General features: G+C 40.5%; 1 protein-coding gene across 1 annotated transcript in view; it reads right to left on the bottom strand.

The window, feature by feature from the left end:
* Positions 1-2,188: 2,188 nt before the first annotated feature.
* Positions 2,189-18,370, bottom strand: part of Qrsl1 (glutaminyl-tRNA amidotransferase subunit QRSL1) — a 37,287-nt gene continuing 21,105 nt past the window's right edge. Inside the window, exons 6-11 of the mRNA XM_003466008.5 lie at positions 18,052-18,227; positions 17,857-17,969; positions 16,203-16,395; positions 15,566-15,683; positions 7,455-7,660; positions 2,189-2,784 (exon numbers count right to left, since the gene is read on the bottom strand). Of these exons, the coding sequence (XP_003466056.2) occupies positions 2,561-2,784; positions 7,455-7,660; positions 15,566-15,683; positions 16,203-16,395; positions 17,857-17,969; positions 18,052-18,227 (1,030 nt within the window). The 3' untranslated portion in view covers positions 2,189-2,560. The remainder of the gene's footprint in view (positions 2,785-7,454; positions 7,661-15,565; positions 15,684-16,202; positions 16,396-17,856; positions 17,970-18,051; positions 18,228-18,370) is intronic.

Raw genomic sequence — 18,370 nt, 5'->3', positions numbered from 1 at the left:
GTTTGTAGTTGGTTGGACTTGTAGTTGTGGAAGGCCAATTGTAATGCAATTTTCTCTTATGTGCTATTAGCACTGAAAGTTTTTTTTAAGGAACAAAACCACAGAATAAATCCAAAGAAAAATGGAAGGAGATTAGTACAATGGTACATGTGTGTAATCCCAGCTAACTGAGAGGCTGGGGCAGCAGGATTCCAAATTCAAAGCCAGCCGTGGCAAGTCAGAGGCCCTGTCGCATGGAAAAGCACTGAGGATAGAGATCAGTGATGGTAACTCATTAATGAATAGCAACAGGCAGGTTAAATTCTTCCACCAAAACATTCCACGGGTCCAGCCTCTTACTATTTTCTTCATGTGTCTGATTGTTTTGTGGTATGGGGAAGTGAACCTAGAGGTTCTCTACCACTAGCCACATCCCCAGTCCTTTTTTAATTTTTAAATTTGGAGACAGTCCTGACTCAGCCTCCCAAGAGCTGGAAATACAGCTCTGCACCAGCACATCTTGTGGAAGATGACATGGGCACCTTTCCTTGAGTTCAGAACAACTGCTGCAACATTAGTTAGATCAAGTGTTATTTCCATTTACTCACATGTACAGAGCTGGCTATGGGATTTCTTTCTCTCTTCAGTTGACTCTAAGCACTGCAAACAAGGCCAGCCGAGGTACTGATATGTGAGCTTTGGGGCCCGGCTGACAGTCTCCTGTTTCCTCTGCAGTGCTCTCTGTAAAAGATCTGAGCACAGTGGGGTGGCAGAGCCAGTCAGCTCCAGGAATGTCAACTGGGTGCCAGCCTCAAAATAAAGAGGCTGTGAGTCCTCAGGGCATAAAAGTTGACGTATCAGAAACTGAAGCAACAGCCTCCAAAAACAATGCAAATGCTACCCTAACTGGATTATGCAGACTGATCCTTCTGCAGGTCATTCTCCCTGCCTTTTGCAGAGATGCTTTCTCCCCCTGGCCAGCCAGCTCAGGTTACTCGCCATCCTCACTGTCACTCATCCTGAGATACCCTCTTCTTCACAAGACAGAAAGTTCTGGGAGAGGCCGAGGATCAGGGCCTTTGTCCACACATCCTCACTGGGCTCTCGCTTAGGTCCAATTGGCTGCTCTTAACTTTGAGTATGTCTTGGTGGCTTTACTCTTGTCATGTGCTGCACTGGAGACAGTGGACTGGAATTAACTTGCCAGGATTCTAATAACAGCTCAATGGGATTACAAATACAACTTCCTGGATTGTGAGGGACATTAGGAAAGGGACTGCAATATTTGGATTACAATAACACCTGACTTATATACTTCATATTTAGAAAAACTGTTTTTACTAGTGATTTTAATAAGGAATAATTCAGCTTTCTACTTTTACTTATCAACAAAATATAAATGCCAAGTTAGAATGCCTGGATAACATGAGAATGGTACTCCAGCAAAGGCAGTGATGGCCTCAGAGTAACTGTAGGTTTCCACTAGATTTGGTCACATGTTGAATAGATATCTCCATTAAGGTTTCTTTGGGGTCAAGGGGCCCAAATAAAGAACATTTATAAAGACAGACAGGAGGGCAAGGAGACCACAGGGAAGAGAACCTGCTAAGCAGGATCTTGTCTTAGGCCTCATTTTTTTTAGCTTCCCTACCAAACTGTCTGCACGGTTCTTAGATCGCTATTAATGTACTTCCAAACTTTTTCACTCAAACCATGCTCTACCACCTCTCAAGTTTCTATCCAGCAGAGTTTGTTGGACTACATCGAATGCCTCTAAAACATCAAGGAGCTCACTGCGGTCAGTTAATGCTCATTGCAACGCATGGTTGTTCTGGGTCCTTCTGGCCCAGGGTACTAGGGAGGAAAGCGGGGGGAAAGTTTTCACAGTCATTTTGGCCCTAGTTTAAAGAAAGAGTGCCTGTGCTTGGGGTTCCCCTGCAGGGACCTCCAGTCCCCAGGAATCTGGGCCCTGGCATGGCGTGCTTCCTCCTGCACCCAGCCCGCTCCTCCCGCTCAGCTGCTTCTGTGTGCTTTCACATCCCAGGTGCGGGCTCCACCTCATGACAACCTGCCCACTTGGGCTACGTAACGTATCTCTGCGAGAGCAGTTCTTTTTTCCTTAGCATTTTAGTTATAAAGACGCAAATGTTTTTCCAGGACGATATTTGTTGTAAGTTTTTTCTTCTTAATGAACACTTCTGCACTCTACTGGTTTTCAGGAACATGTATTTTAGATGTATTACAGTGCATATAAATCCTGTACTTCACAATTAGCATCTGTTTAATAAATGGTGCCAGCTCATAACCGATCAACTGTTCCCCAGGAATCTTAGAAAGTGAATCTGAGGAATGACTCTATTGATAGCCATAACTCTGTTTAAAAATGTTCAACATCTTTAGTCACTGGGGAAATGCAAATCAAAACCACACTGAGATTCCAGCTGCCCCAGTCAAAAAAATAAATGCTAATGAGGATCTGGGGAAAAGGGAACTCTTTACACCTAATTACAAGAACTGAGCAGTGTCATTTGACCCTTGAGAATAGTCTTTAAATGTCATTTAAATTTGCAAGACACATTTATCAGCACTGTTTCAGAAAAACGGAAGCTGAGTTGTCATTTTCAAAGCCTGATGGACAATCCTCTGTGAGTTCTTGAAGCTGAGTAACTGGAAACTGTATTTGTTTCTCAAACCATTTGGCAACTGTCAGAAGCTTCTGGTCACCAAAGGCAGGTGCGATGAACTGCAGGCCGATCGGCAGTCCCTGGGGTGAGAGACCGGCTGGCACGCTCACAGCGGGCACCCCTGCAGAAAAGGGAGAAACCCACCCATCAATTAAGTCTCCATCCTAAGAAGCTCAGATCTATGCTGCTGTTCAGTGCTAACAGATAAAGGCAGAATAGGATTTTTGTTTTGTTTTGAGACAAGGTCTTGTGCCGTAAAGTTCAGGCTAACCTGGAACTCACTATGTAGCCCAGGTTGGCTTTGAACTTACGAAAATCCTCCTGCCTCAGCCTCCCAAGTGATGGAATTATAGGCATGCATCTTCATACTAGGTTCCAGAATAAGGCTTTTTAAAAACAACAGAACTGTTATACTATACAGTATATGTGTGTTTCGCAACATGTTCTGTTCTCTTAACAATGTATCTCAGAAATCACTGTTTTACAGGTATAAGATCTGAAGCTTTGAGACTAAAACAGGGGAAACACTTGAAGCCACATCCATTGGCAAAAAATTCCTGAGCAGGACTCCAATAGCACAGGAAACAGCAAGAATCAAAACCAAGACTACATCAAATCAACAAGTTTCTGCACGGAAAGGAAAACAACAGAACCAAAAGCCCCCAGGCAGTAAGAAAAGCTTTGTCAGTTACGAGTCTAACAGAGGACTGGCATCTAGAATATATAAAAAGCTTAACACCAAAAAATTAAATAGCCCAATCAATAAATGGCAATTGAACTGGATAGACACTGGCCCCCTAAAAGTACAAATAGCCAGTAACTCTAAAAATGTTCATTAACATCTTTAGCCATCAGGGAGACGCAATCCAAACCACACACTGAGATTCCAGTCACCCCAGTCGGAGTGGCTACCTTTAAGAACACACAAAAATAAATGCTAATGAGGATTTGGGAAAAGGGAGTGCTTTACACTGTTGGTGGGAATGTAAACTGGTATAGTCACTATGGATATCAGTACGGCGTTTCCTCAAAACAGTAAAACTAGGTTTGATCCAGCTGTATCAGTCCTTGGCGTAGACCCAAAGGAACTACAGTCAGCATACCACAGGGACACCTGCGTACTCACCTTTACTGTGATATAATTCACAACAGCAAAGATATGAAATCAGCCTGGGTGTCCACCATCAGACGAATGGATTAAGAAAACATGATATTCACAGCAATATATGTGCACCTGTGTTGATAGCAGCACAATATGTAAAAGCTAGGTCTTGGAAACAACCTAAATGCCCATCAACTGACGAATGGATAAAAAAGATGTGGTATTTTATACAGTGGAGCACTACTCAGCTATAAAGAAGGGTAAACTGGAGATTTTTATAGGTAAATGGATGCAACTTGAGACCATACTCATAAGAGAAATAAATAAGACTCACTTCTGTAAACATTGGATTGTCTCTCTGAGTTCACTGAAGAAAAAGATTTGTGCTGATATTGTTTGGACAATTGAATGTACATGTTTTATACTCTGGGTGAATGATTTAGGGATGACAATGCACAATGTATGTTCCATTGTTCCTCCCCTTGATTAATGTATTTTCAAAGTCTGGGTTTTTTTTCTCTTTTTTTTCCTCATTGAAATAAAATGAATTAAAAAAAAAAAGAAAGAAAACATAGTATATATTCACAATGTAGTATTTAGCCATAATGAAGAACAAAATTTTGTCCTCTGAAGGAAAATGGATAGACTTGGAGATAATCATATTGAGTGATAAGCCAAGACTCAGAAAGAAAAATACTGCATATTCTTCCTAATATGTGGAAGCTAAAAAGATAACATGAAAGTCAAAAGGATGCTATTATTAGATAAGAAGGGAACAGGGAGGGAGGGAAATGGATATGACCAAAATATACATGTTCAGACCCATTCATAAAATCAATAGGCACCAGCCGGGCGGGGTGGCTCATGCCTGTAATCCCAGCACTCGGAGGCTGAGGCAAGTTCGAGACCAACCTGGGCTAACAGTGAGCCCACGGCAGCCTGAACTGCATGGCGAGACCTGTCTCAAAAAAACCAAGAAAAAAAAATTAATAGACACTAATAATAAAAGGAAATCAGTGTTCAATTCATAGAGACCTTCTTTCTTTTTTACAACTATGTAGTACTTCATTATCTGGTTTTACCATAGCTTAGTGAACTAATTTTCTATGATTAGACATTTAGGTTGTTTTTAACATTTAGTTGTTTTATACAACGCTGTAGTACACAATAGCTATAAATGTAATTTTGCTACTCTTGAAAGTTTTAGATGTTTTATAAAAGGATAAATGCTCTCCAAAGATATACCAGTTTGAAATCCCATCAGCTAAGCAAGTATTTCTTTTCTTTTCTCTTTTGGTACAAGGGATTGAACTTAGGATCTTGTGCTTACCAGGGACGCGCTTGAGCTGCTGAGCTGGGCATCTTTTCTTAGGGTCTTACCAACAGAACGTGCTTTGAGCCTTTGAATGTTTGTCAATCCATTAATTAAGAAATTAGCTTTAGATTGTTTGAATTCTAGTTTTTCAATGCATTAGCTTGGGATACTTTTAATTTCAGGTTTGGGACACAGAAAGCACAAGATTCAGAGACATTTGGTAATGTCACAAAATAAGTAAGTTTTCAAAAATTAAATGAGAGCAGATCTAAACGATACAAGCAACCAAAAGGGATTCTTACTGGCTATATTTGGGATAATTTGAGCACTGAAAACAAAAGTGACAGTAACTGCTTTTAATAAATCCAATTAGTGGGCTGGGGATTTAGCTCAATGGCATAAGCACCTGCCTTGCAAGCAGACGGTCATGAGTTCGATCCCTGGTACCCATAAAAAAAATAAATAAATAAAATTCCAATTCGTTTTTTAAAACCAGGAATCGAACTCCTGACCTCACCTTTCCCAGGCAGGCCCTGTGCTGCTGAGCTGCATCCCTAGCCAATAAAACCAATTTTTACAATAGGTGTGGCGGCACACACCTGTAATCCAGCACATGGGAGGCTGAGCAGGACTGCTTCAAGTTCAAGGCCAGTCTGGGCTACATAGTGAGTTTAAGGCCAGTCCGAACCACACAGTGAGGCCCTGTCACATAAAAACCAAAGACACAAGCAAGCAAGCAAACGAAATAGATCCAATGTTTTGAAAACAGAAACCTCTTATTTAGTGAAATACGTTAGCTAATAACTGTAGAAGGAATGTTGAAATTACAGAAGTCTACTGTCTAATACGCTAGGTAAGGGCCACCAATGGATATAAACTGACCTCAAGATTATCAAGGAATAAAATATTCACATAGTCTCAACATCACTCCACAAGTTACTTACATATGATAAAAAGAAAATGCGCTTTTAAAAGAAAAAGTCTGAAAATAATTGGCAGTTACTTCTTTAACCAAGTGATTAATTTAGCTTTCAAAAGTGAGATAAAATGCTGTTTACTGTTTCCTGGCATGAAATGTATGTTGGATAGCTGCAAAAATGTTTAAGTCAATCCTGAGGAAATAATCAGACAAATCAAGCCTACCAATAGGATGTTCTACAGAAAAACTAGATGGAAGAAACTCCCAAAAGAAGCATTAAGAGAAAAAAATTTAAAAGGTAGGAGATTTCTCACGAGAAAGTAGGCAGGACAGGAGAAGGCGGCATAATTTTTTGAAGTGTCAAAGATAATAACTGTTAAACCAGTAACACTTGTTAAACCAGAACTCGATACCTAACTTAAGGGGGAAAAAAAAAAAAAACTGTTATAAAAGGAAAAAGCCATCAAGACATTTTCAGAAGGTCAGAGAAGACAATTTGCTGGGAAACTCTATTTACAGGAAGAAAAAAAAAAAAAGAATGAATTTTGGTTCTTCCAGAAGGAAGAATAAACAGAGAAAGCAGAATTATGGGCAAACACAGTAAGTACTTCTCTTCTTCTTGAGATTTTAACATTATGTTTGATGACTGAAGCAAAATTATAGCCTGATGTGGCTCTAAAATAACAAAATCACAAGGAAATGGGGTGATCTTTTTAGATTTTAAAAAGACATTAACAAGTAGGAGATATGTGGGGTCAAAACAACTTATAAATGACATTTTTACATAGTCACATTATTTCTGAATTAATATTAGTTTTCTTAGGTGTGATAATGGGATTGTGGTAATGAAGAAACATGTCTTTAGGGATTAACGTTAAATTATTAGGCATCTGAATCTTTCAAAAAAAAAAAGCTGAATGCTAAAAACATGGTGTTGTGTGTGCCTGGAGGGAGGGAGGAGAGAGGGAGAGAGACAGACAGACAGAGAGACAGACCCAGAGCCAATGAGGTACAATGTTCACAAGGACAAATTTAGGTGAGAAGTTTATCAGTATTCATTATACTATTTCAGTGTTTCTGGTTTAAACGTTTTTTTAAAGTTTTTTTGGTGTTTTGAGTCAGGGTTTCGCTAGGTAGCCCCGGCTGGCCTCAAACTCACAGTGAGCCCCTTGCCCCAGCCTCCTGAGTGCTGCGGTTACAGGCGTGCCCACCACACCCAGCTAAACATTCCTGAAATAGAATCTGGAAGTATTTTACCTGTACTGGCTCAGAATGTAGGTGTGATGTGTGTGAGAGGCAAGAGAGTATGCACACACATGTACATGTGTACACACACGCACACTATCAGAAAGACAGGCCAGGGCCTGGAGGGAACCATTCAGTTAGAACCCAAATGAGGCCAGGGCAGCTGGCTAAGGGTTTCAAGGAGGCCAGAGGCCCTTCAGCCATCCCCACCTGCCATGTTCGCCGCCTGGGTGAAAATATCATCTTGGGCACTCCGAGTTCTGTTGTCTTCTTTGATAAATTCCAAGAATGGTACTGCCTCACTCAGGGTGGTGGGGGTCAGTACAACGTCCACTCCAGAGTTAAAGACATTCACAAAATCATTTGCGATGAGGCGCCTCACTTTCTGGGCTTTGATGAAATAATTTTCATAGTTTCTGTGGGGGAAAAAAGACATTTTGAGATCTTTTTCTATCTTGCTCCAGATCAATTCTCTTACATTCGGCATATAAAAGAATCACTGGTTTCTCAGCTTTTATGTCACGCACTATAAGGATTCTTTCTTTGCAATGCTAAGGGTTAAAGTCAAGGCCTTACACACACTACATAGGGACTCCATCACTGAGCTAAATCCCCAGCTCTTTTTATTTGGAGGCAGGTTCTCAGTAAGTTGCCCAGTCTCCAGAGTACTCGAGGTTACAAGAGTATGCCACTCAGAACAAGAGTCTTGGGGCTGGGGATTTAGCTCAGCGGCGTAAGCACCTGCCTTGCAAGCAGGCGGTCGTGAGTTTGATCCCCGGTACCGGAAAAAAGGAAAAAAAAAAAAAAAAAAAAGACTGTATTAAAAAAAAAAAAAAAAAAAAAAGAACAAGAGTCTTAATAATACAGAAAAGCCGGATATGATGGCACACAATAGCTATTACACATTTCAGAACTTCTTATTATATACAGAGACACAAAGAAAAAGAAGAAAAAAAGTTTCCAATTTTCTGAAATTGGTTAAAGGAAGACAAAAGAACTATTCTGTGTCCTCAACTATAGAAATATATAAAATAATAAGTTCCGAAATGTGTAATAGCTATTGTAAAAAAAGACAGGGAAGGAAAGGGCTCTAAAGGATATAACTGCATGTATGTTTACGTGTGTAAGATAGATAACCGCATTACTAAGTTTTGGTTGGATCATCGAACAGAATGGTTTGCACTGTCATTGTATGACTGTCCACTTCCTATGCTTTAATTTTGGGACTTGAACAACTAGTTCTAAGATGACAATATGTAATTTATCAACTAATGATTTCTTAGTGTTGATTTCTTTTGAAATTCTGTGTTACTTCTACCTTTTTTTGTGTTTTGCTTTTTTTTGTTTAAATAAAAAAACTACTCAAGATATCAAAATGAAGATATGTTAAATCATAACAAATTGGATGAATTGATAGTTAAATACTGTATTTGGGTTGGAGGGTTCAGTGATACCGCACTTACCTACAAGGAAAAGGCCCTGGTTCAAACCTCAGCGAACACACACACACACACACACACACACACAATGATATTAACAGCATTCCCTCAACCTAAATTTTCTACAATTAATAATTTCTATTTAATCTTCTCTACTTTAAATATGGTTCAAAAGTAGACTTCTGCTTCCGCATCTGCTGAAGCCATCGGGGTAGTATCTTGTCTTCTTAACTAGAGTACCAGCCAGGTAAAGTGAAGCAATCACTTCCAGACATCAAACAGCAGAGTTCTGAGAAGCAAACAAGCTCTACTTTAATGCCTGGAGGCAATTTTCAGAGCTCAGTCCAAAACAAGAACCTACACAGTTCATGCAGGTGGGTCTCAGCACGTTAAAGAAACAGAACTCTAAATAAAGTTCAGGAACAAAAAGAACTGGAACTTCCAGAGGTTTGACAGGAGAAAGCAGAGTTAAAAAGGTGTGCAGAGAGCCCTCAAATCCTGAGTATTGATCTATGCCTGGATAAGGAGAAAACCCAGGGCCGGGAAAGATCCCCCCCAGAGAGAAGAAGTCAAGCAATTCTTACAGGTCACGCAGGGCTGGACAGTGAGTGAAGACCTCACAATAGACGCAGACTCTGCGAGCATCTTCGCGGTGCTGCCTCAGACCTAAATTGGCCATAAACCAAAGGCTTCTTTGGACTGCTGACGGAACTTACAGCCCCGAAAGAATCCAATATACTCCACGTAACTTGTCTCAGTCACTCTCATTGCTGGACACAATACCCGAGAGCCACAACATTCCAGGCAGCTTTATTTTGCTCATTTTCCACTCACAGGCTCCAAAGGAAACAGCAGGGCAGAGGCACCCGGTAGCGGAAGAAGCCTCTCACATCGTGGTGACTAGGAAAGCAGAGGGCAAGCAGGAGCCAGCAAGGCCAATGGATACATGAAAAATGTCCAGTGCCTCTGTTTATTAGAGAAACGCCAATTAAAACAACACCGAGATTCCATCTTACTCCAGAAAAAGGTCAAATAACAAACACTGGTGAGGCTGCAGGGGGAAAAGGAACCCTTGTGCATTGGTGCAAGAATGTAAGCGAGTGTAGCCACTACGGGAATTCCTCAAAATACTACTAGAAACTAGAAATTCTGCTTAACCCAATTCTTTGATACGTACATATCTTTGTTTATAGCAGCGCAGTTCACAGTAGCTAAATCTTGGAAGTGGCCTATATGTCCATCCACACATGAGAGAAGAAAATGTGGTATTTACACACAGTGGAATACTATTCTACCATAAAGCAGCATAAACTTGAGTCATTTGTAGAAAAATGGATGCATCTTGAGATCATAATGTTAAATGAAATAAATCAGACATACAAGCTTAAATATTGCATGGCATTGCCTATATGAGAGACCCATAGAACAAGACAAAAATAATAGCAAACAAGGAGACACATCCTTTGCAAAGGGGAGGGGGACCAAGAGATGGAGGGGTGGGAGAGGGAAGGAAAGAAAAAAGAATTAAGATGTGTTATGCACGTGTACCAACACCTCTTTATAAATGTGACTCTGTGCTACAAATGTGTACTAATAAAATTTTTTAAAATTTAAGAAAAATGTCTTAAGGGAAAAAATATTATTTATAGAAATGATAACAGAAGGTAGAAAAAAGGTTATAGGAAAGAAAGAACAAGCAGAACAAATAGACAAATAACAAGAAATAGACTTAAATGTGGTTCAGAAATAAAAATTTATGCTAATTAAAAATAAACTGGGGGGGGGGGAATGCTGGGAAGATGGAACAGTAAGCAGCAGAGTGAACAGCCTCGCTGAGAGCAACAGCCCAGATGCTGGAATACAGCATCCTGGAGAAGACAAGAGGGAAGGCAGTGGGTCCCCTGGACCCAGGAAGAACCTAAAGTGAGAATTGAAGCCCATGGAGAAAATACAAAAAGAGAAAGAAAGAAAAAAACTTAAAACAGAAGAAGGTGGTAGCTGGCAGGGCTTTCACCTGGAGCCAGAACCGCCATGTAAGAAATGCTGTTGGAACCAGGGGACGCACGGTCACAGTGAAGCTGGTGGCTGGCCACCCTGAAGGCCTCGGCAGGGAGATGCGATGGCAGAGGGGAGTAGCGGACCAGAGAACTGCACGGGCTGGTGGTGAGGGTGGGGGACTCAGTCCTCCTGTGGGAGTGGGTGATTGGTCAGGGGCCATTTTGGAGTCGGGCAGGATAAGCCCAGAGCCAGAACTGCAGCTGGCTTCAGTCACTCCTAGCTCTAAGCAGACTTGTGGAAATTGCTTGCACTGAGTCCCACCCGATAGCCATCTCTGAGGGTTCCCTAAAGCTATCCCCAACCAGTTCCGCCCACCCTGCACATACTTTCCGTGATGTGGGCTCCCTACGGTTAACCAGCTCGGGAGGGCCCCTGCCTGCACTCCACCAGCCACCGACAGCCCTACACCAGCACACCCAATGGTCACCATCAGATATCCCTAGCCAGCACAGGCTAGAAAAAGCAAACAATGTACCTCCAGAGAAATTGTAGCCAATACAGGAAGTGCCGGGGAACCCCACTAACCACTCGTCTGGAAGAAACCAGGAACATGACAAGAGGAAGAAGCAAAAGGCAGTCTCTGGCCTCCAACCCAAGCAGTATTGGTCCAGGAGACGTAAACATGGAGGAGATCAGCAGTCACACACCTCAAGTTTCTGAAGCAACAGCAGCTGAAGTAAAGAAACAACATCAAGAAGCTATAAAAGAACTTAGCACAGAAATACCTCAGCTAAAAGAAAAAATGAGGACCATATTAAAAGAATTCCTAAGCACCTCTAAAGAAGACACAGATGAAAGAATAGAGGAGCATAGAAGAATGAGGCAAACTTTCAATGAAGAATACAAAAAAGATTCAGAATACATGAAACAGGTTCAAAGAGATTACCAGGAAATTAAAAACTCCACTGAAAGCTGGCAAAACTGCTTGAAAGAAACTAAAGATAGACTATCAGATCTTGAAGACAGGTTTGCAGCTTTTGATCATAAAAGGAAAGATCTCTTAAAAATTACAAGGAACTGGGCCGGGGATTTAGCCTGCCTGGCAAGCGGAAGGTTGTGAGTTCAATCCCCAATACCAAACCAACAAACAAAAAATCCAAAGAACCAGCTAGCAATACAAAGGCTCCAAGATGACAAGAGACACTATAACTTAAGAATAAAAAATGTGAGTAAATAAGCCGGGGTAAACACAAATGAAACACAAAGGAAATAATTAAAGAAAACTTTCCAAGCATAGGAAAAAGCAATGATATTCAGCTAAGTGATGCATACAGAACACCAGCCAGCTATAACCAAAACAGATCTACACCCAGACATATAATAATCAAGATACCAGAAATTCAACACAAGAACAGAACATTAAAAGCTGTCAGAGAAAAGAAACAGATCACCTATAAAGGAAAACCCATCAGAATCACAACAGATTCTCAACACAAACCATCAAATCAAGAAGAGCTTGGTGTGAAATATCCCAAGTCCTGAAAGAAAATAACCTCCAACTCAGATTGATGTACCCTGCAAAACTATGTTTTAAAATTAATGGAGAAATAAGATATTTTCATGACAAAGAGGAACTGGGGGAGTACATGACCACCAAACCAACCCTACAAAAAATACTGAAGGACATTCTAGAGAAAGAGAGAGAGAGAGAGAGGAAAAAAAAAAAGACCATGATTTCAGGAACTGCGGCAGAGGGGGCTCACTAAACGGGGCAGACAGTGGAATGAAGGGGAAAAGTAGGCAACCAGTGGTAGAAAAATAGCCTGGCAGAGATAGAGCAGGGGGGCTTGGCCACAGTCACCAATACGGATGGCCTCGATTCACCAATAAAAAGAAACACAGGCAGAGAGGCTCAGAAGATAAGGTCCACCAGTATGCTTTCCATAAGAAATACATTTAACCCCAAAGGGGGTTTTGTAGACTGAAAGTCAAAGATGGTAAAACAATGCTCTGTGTGACAGGGAACCAGATAAAAGTGGGGGTAGCTTGCCCATCAGCTGCAGATTGGCTAGAAAGCCAGACACTTTTATATAATAAAAACTACTCAGCTATAAAGAAAGAAAACCTTGAGGTTCTTGTAGGTAAATGGATACAACTTGAGATCATACTCAGGGGTAAAAAAGTTCAGAATCACTTACGTGACTAGCGGGTTGCCTCCCTAATATAAAAACTAAAGGAGTTAGTGGGATCCAAAATGTACAATGCACCCTGTGAAATTGAAATTAGAGGAGTTATCTTAAAAGGGAAGGCAGTGGCCTTTGTTAATCTACTATCATGATTTGAAATCCTTATTGTTTTCATTGTTCTGTTTAGCTTGGTTTTTTCTGTTCCAGTTTGTCTACTTGCATTAGATTTGATGCATGGACAGCTATTCCAAGGATAGCAGGATGCTCAATGGTAACCATTTTTAATTTCCTATTAGCTTGATCTGAAACCCTATATTGCCTTCATTGTTGTATTTTGACTGATTTTATTCTGTTTTGTTTGATATTATCAAGCCTGATGGTACAGGTAACTACTCAGAAGACAATGAAATACACTATGATACCCATTCTGGTTTGACTATTATCTTCTTTTGGTCCTATAATGTCTCCAATGTTTTATTTTTATTGGTTTTGTTCTGTGCTGTTTTGTTCAACTTTATTATGCCTGATGATATGGGCAATTCTTTTGAAGATAACAAGAGGTATTACGGTAGCCACTGTTGATCTCCTTGTATTTTAAGTCATGTACCATATTCATCCTTTTATTGTGATTGACTATTTTATTTTGTCTCATTTGTTTTTATTCTCTTCAAAATAAAAAAACAAATAAACTTGGAATCTTAATGGACTTATATTTACGGAATAAAACATAACAGAAGGCTGCAAGATTTTAAGCTAAGATATCAGAAGAATAAAATATTAGGACTTTTCGTAGTTCTGAGCAGTTTTCTAGGAAAAAAAAAAAGTTGACTTTCTTAGGAAATAAAGTACCTCAACCCCATTTTTCCTATCACTTGGGTTCACCCACCATCCCTGCCACAAACAGAAACCTCCCAGAAACAAACAAGGTGACCCAACTGGAGACTGAGTGAGAAGCCAGGGATACCAAGAGTAATTCTTTCTTTCTTAGTCTCTCAACTAGTAATCACCTAAGATGTTTTCAAACATGTCTTCTCCCCTTCAATTTCTTTTTATGCTATTGCAGTGACTGATACAGTCCATCAACTTGTGCCTTAAAAAATCCAGTATGATTCTAATCGGTAGTATTTGGTAAATATGTCTTTCATTTTGATTTTTGAGACAGGGTCTAATTATGTAACTCAAACTGGCATGATGGCACATTCTTATAATTCTAGCACTCAAGAAGCTGAGGCAGGAGGACTGCTGGGAGTTCAAGGCCAGCCTAGACTACATAGTGAGACCTTAATTCTAACAAAAAATAAAAAAGAACATATATAACTATGCTGTTCAAACTGGCCCTGAATTTGTGATCCTACCTGCCTCAGCCTCCCAAACACTAAGATTTTAAGTGTGTGCTGTGATGCCCAGTGAAATGTAATACCTTTAGCTCAATAGTCTTTGCTTAGAAAATGTCTTAATATTTTATCTTCCATACTCCTAAGTGGTTACAGGTATCTGTTCAAATGCAGAAGTCTTTTAATATAGGAAAACATCAAATTGTATTTTTTGGAAAAAGTGACCCTAACTGTTGGCCTTGAACAGACGGGTACAACTGTGTTCTGGCCTAGAATGCATGGAGAAAAGCTTTGGGAAGCGATTCACCTACAACCACCACTTGCCCTTACTGTTTGGTTAGTTTTGTGGTATTGGGATCCATCCCTGGGCTTTTGTACTGAGCTGAGCTGTATTCCCACATCTCTGGGTCCTTTTTAAATTTTGAGATAAAGTATCGGTTGCTAAGATGCCCAGGCTGGGCTTGAACTTGGGATCAACTTGCCTCAGCCTCTCAGAGTGCTGCTGGAATTACAGGCATGCACCACCATGCCAGGCCACTGTTGGGTTTTTACAATTCTCACATTCTCTTGAGGAAAGGAATCACAAGATGGTGAATAAACTTGAAGACAATTTAATTATGTAAAAGTATTAGTAATTTGGAATTCTTGTTTGTTTGTTTTGTCTAAGTAGGGTCTTGCTATGTAGTCCTCCAGGCTGGCCTTGAACTCACTATGTAGCTCAGGTGGGCCTCAAACTGTGGTATTCTCCTGCCTCAGACTCCTGATAACTGGGATTACAGAGGTATGCTACCACAGGTAATTGGAATTCTTTCTTTTTTCTCTTTTGGTACTGGGGATCGAACCCACGACCTTGTGCTTGCCAGGCAGGCACTTATACCACTGAGCTAAATCCCTGGCCCTGGGAATTCTTTCTTAAAGCAAAATACACACAATGCAGAAGACAACTCAGCTGATTCACTAAATTTTTCAAGAGACAATGTAACTCCCTGCTAAGGGCTCTCAGGGCAATAAGCCAAAGTGGCAGGAACAGCCACGTCAGTTAGTGAGGCTGAATTTTCCAGGCTTCCTACTTAGCTTACACTGATCACTGAGCTACCACATCATTTTCTTTTAAAAGTTTGAATACCTAGGAAGCAAAAGTATCATCAAAAGGACTTTTCTAATTCAAATCATAAGAAATTATCTTTTTTTTTTTCTTCGTTTTTATCGGTACCGGGGATCGAACTCACGACTGCCTGCTTGCAAGGCAGGCGCTTATGCCGCTGAGCTAAATCCCCAGCTCCTTAAGAAATTATCTTAACTGACAAGACTTGAGCTACGTGAAATTTCAAGGCCAGAGAAAAATTTTAAATTAATTGTCTTACTCTTTTAATAAGAAAAAGTTTCCTGAAAGAATTCTTCCTCTGACGACATCATTGAACCCTTCCCGCCTGGTGGCAGCATACATGGCTTCAGTAGACTCATTAATGTCACATCTATGACCTGAAAACAAAGAAAGATACATGCTACTTCAAAAGAAAATAGTTTTGGCTGAGAACAGCCCTGACAGACACTTTTATCACCAACACTAAACTTTAGGGAACTTGCTCTTTCTGATTTGCCTTCTCTATCTGCCTTGCTACTGGCTGATCATGGAGAGAAAAGAAAACAGCCAAGAAAAACCACCTCCATTTATTCACTCTGTCATCCATCTCTCCAGCCGTCCAAATACTGAGCTCCTAGCGTGTCTCGGGCACAACACTGGATGAGCTGATCACACAGACAACATTATCCCCACAGCGTATTTAGGGTCCAGAGAAAGGAACAGAAAATTCCAAGAGATTTCGGATGAACAGCATAATACAAAGCTAACATGATGAAGGTAAAGGACTCACTTATTTACTTTATTCAGTCATGAATAAAGTTGCTTTGTCACTAATGAATGAAACTCTCAAATGTCTGAAATACAATTCTGTTAAGAACAAGATAAACAACACAACAAAAAATCCCCAGCCATCTTACCATATTCTAGCCCATCAAATCTTGCCATGTTTGATGCCACTTCTGATGTGCACAGTACATGGTAGCAGACGATTGAGTACGAGGTGTGAGGCAGGGATACGTCAATCACCTTGGCTCCCGCAGACTCAAAGAGGCCAGCAGCTTTGGACCAGAGAGATCGTACTTCACTGGATAACTCAGGTACGAGATATTCCTACAGGTGAAAGTCAAGGTACAGAAATTGGAACATCTATACAGTACACAGTTTCGCACTTTGTACACCGACTTTGGCAGGACACTAGAAAAATGGGCACTTTTTCTGGTAGGCAGCTAGAAAGAGCGAACCAAGAACATTTATGGCGTGAATAAACACAATGTCATGTTATTAGCTGGATATAACAATTTAAACACTGGCCATCTGGATGGGGAATCGGTATCTCTTAAGTATCAGGTATTCTGCTATATGCTTTTCAAAGGTTCCCTCACTTCATGCCTTTGATAACCCCGTTTCAGAGTAGGTGCTAACATTTCTCCTTTTATGAGTAAGAGAAGATAAGCAACTGTCCTACTATTACACAGCAAGCCAGTAGAGTGTAGGATTCTGAACTAGTTGTCTCTGAAGCTTGAGATCTCTCTGCCTTAAAAGAACCACTGATAATTACCATACGGAAAGACTCAGAAGGAAGTCGCACTCCTCCACGGCCGTGGTCTCATCTGAAGCACGTGTTGTCTTGTTTCTTGGCTGACGGACATTTGGTAATGCCTGAAGGGATTTTTGTTGTGGCTGGTGGTCGGGGGTGCTGGCATTTAGAGGTGGAGGCCACCAGGGCTGCTGCTAACCATCTTACCCATGCAGGACAGTCCCTCACAGCGAAACATTACCCAGCCCCAACATCATCTGTGCTGAAGCTGAGAAATTTCTTACTCTGAAGTATAACTTATCTTTCAAAGAGATTTCAGAAAGTTTTTTAAGCATTAATGCAATTCTAGATTTAAGGGTTTTTTTTTTTTTTTTCATTTTAAAAAAGCCAACAATTTAGTGTTATTATGTCCCTGTAGGGACTGTTACACGAACACACGTAGCAGCAGTAGCGGTAGTATAATAACAGTAAAGGTCACATTTAGTGAGCACGTTCAGCACATGTGTGCAACGCTTTGGGGCTAAGTCTTTCACATCAGGGATTGGCAAACTAGTCCATGGCAAGATGTGCTCAGTCACATGTTTTAAAGAATATGTCCATCACACAAAGGATGATTGGAAGGTATGGTCAATGTTTTTTACAAGCCTGTGTAAAACTTAAAACATTCAGTGTCTGTTTTGACCACACTTTGTCTTCCTTAGCTTCCATGTTGTCTATGCCTTTTTTCTCTCTGTAGTAGCTGAGTTAACCAAACTATATGGTCCACAAAGCCTAAAATATTATCTAGTTCTTTATAGAAAAAAAATTTACAGATCTTGTTTTACAGGATTATCTAATTTCATAGCTCAATGATTGCAATAATTTTATTATTCCCACTTTGGAAATAGGGTTGGAGAGACTGAGTCAGGTGCTTAAGTCACATTACTAACAAAGGTGTCAATACCCGGATTCAAGCCTAACCAATCTGACTCCCACGTCTGGCTCTGTATTTGATTTGACAGTGTTACTAAAAAGTCTAGAAAGAAAGCAGTTACCTTTGGAATTCCTACGCACAGTTTGCTCACATCTGTCAAACTAGGAAGCACAAATGGTTTAACTGGATCCTGCACCGTGGTAGAATCTTTGGGGTCATGTCCAGCCAGTACACCTGTAAGAAGAAACATTTCTATGCCATAGGCCCATGGTTTTACACTGAAATTGTTTCAAACGATAGGGAATCATATAAATACCCAATACAGTTGCTGCATCGTCCACACATCTGGTTAAGATTCCTGGCACATCCATGGAATTCACCAGGGGAATGAGACCATAACGGGAGACTAAACCATAGCTGGGCTTAAAACCGACCAGCCCACAGTGGGCGGCAGGATTTCGGGTTGATCCTCCAGTGTCTGATCCTAAAGCCCTGGAATTTAAGTGGAAATTCTTCTTAGAAGAATGACATATCTATTTTTGGAATCCACCCTTTTGAACATATATTTTGAAGTGTATTTTCCCAATTATAAAAAGTACCACATACTCATCTTGGAGAATTCATAAAGTATAGAA

Source organism: Cavia porcellus, unplaced genomic scaffold (assembly GCF_034190915.1).
Source record: "Cavia porcellus strain 051 isolate PalLab524CR breed Dunkin Hartley unplaced genomic scaffold, mCavPor4.1 scaffold_7, whole genome shotgun sequence".
Taxonomy (NCBI): Eukaryota; Metazoa; Chordata; class Mammalia; order Rodentia; family Caviidae; genus Cavia; species Cavia porcellus.
The sequence above is the reverse complement of the archived record's forward strand: the minus strand, read 5'-3'. Positions and strand labels throughout refer to the sequence as shown.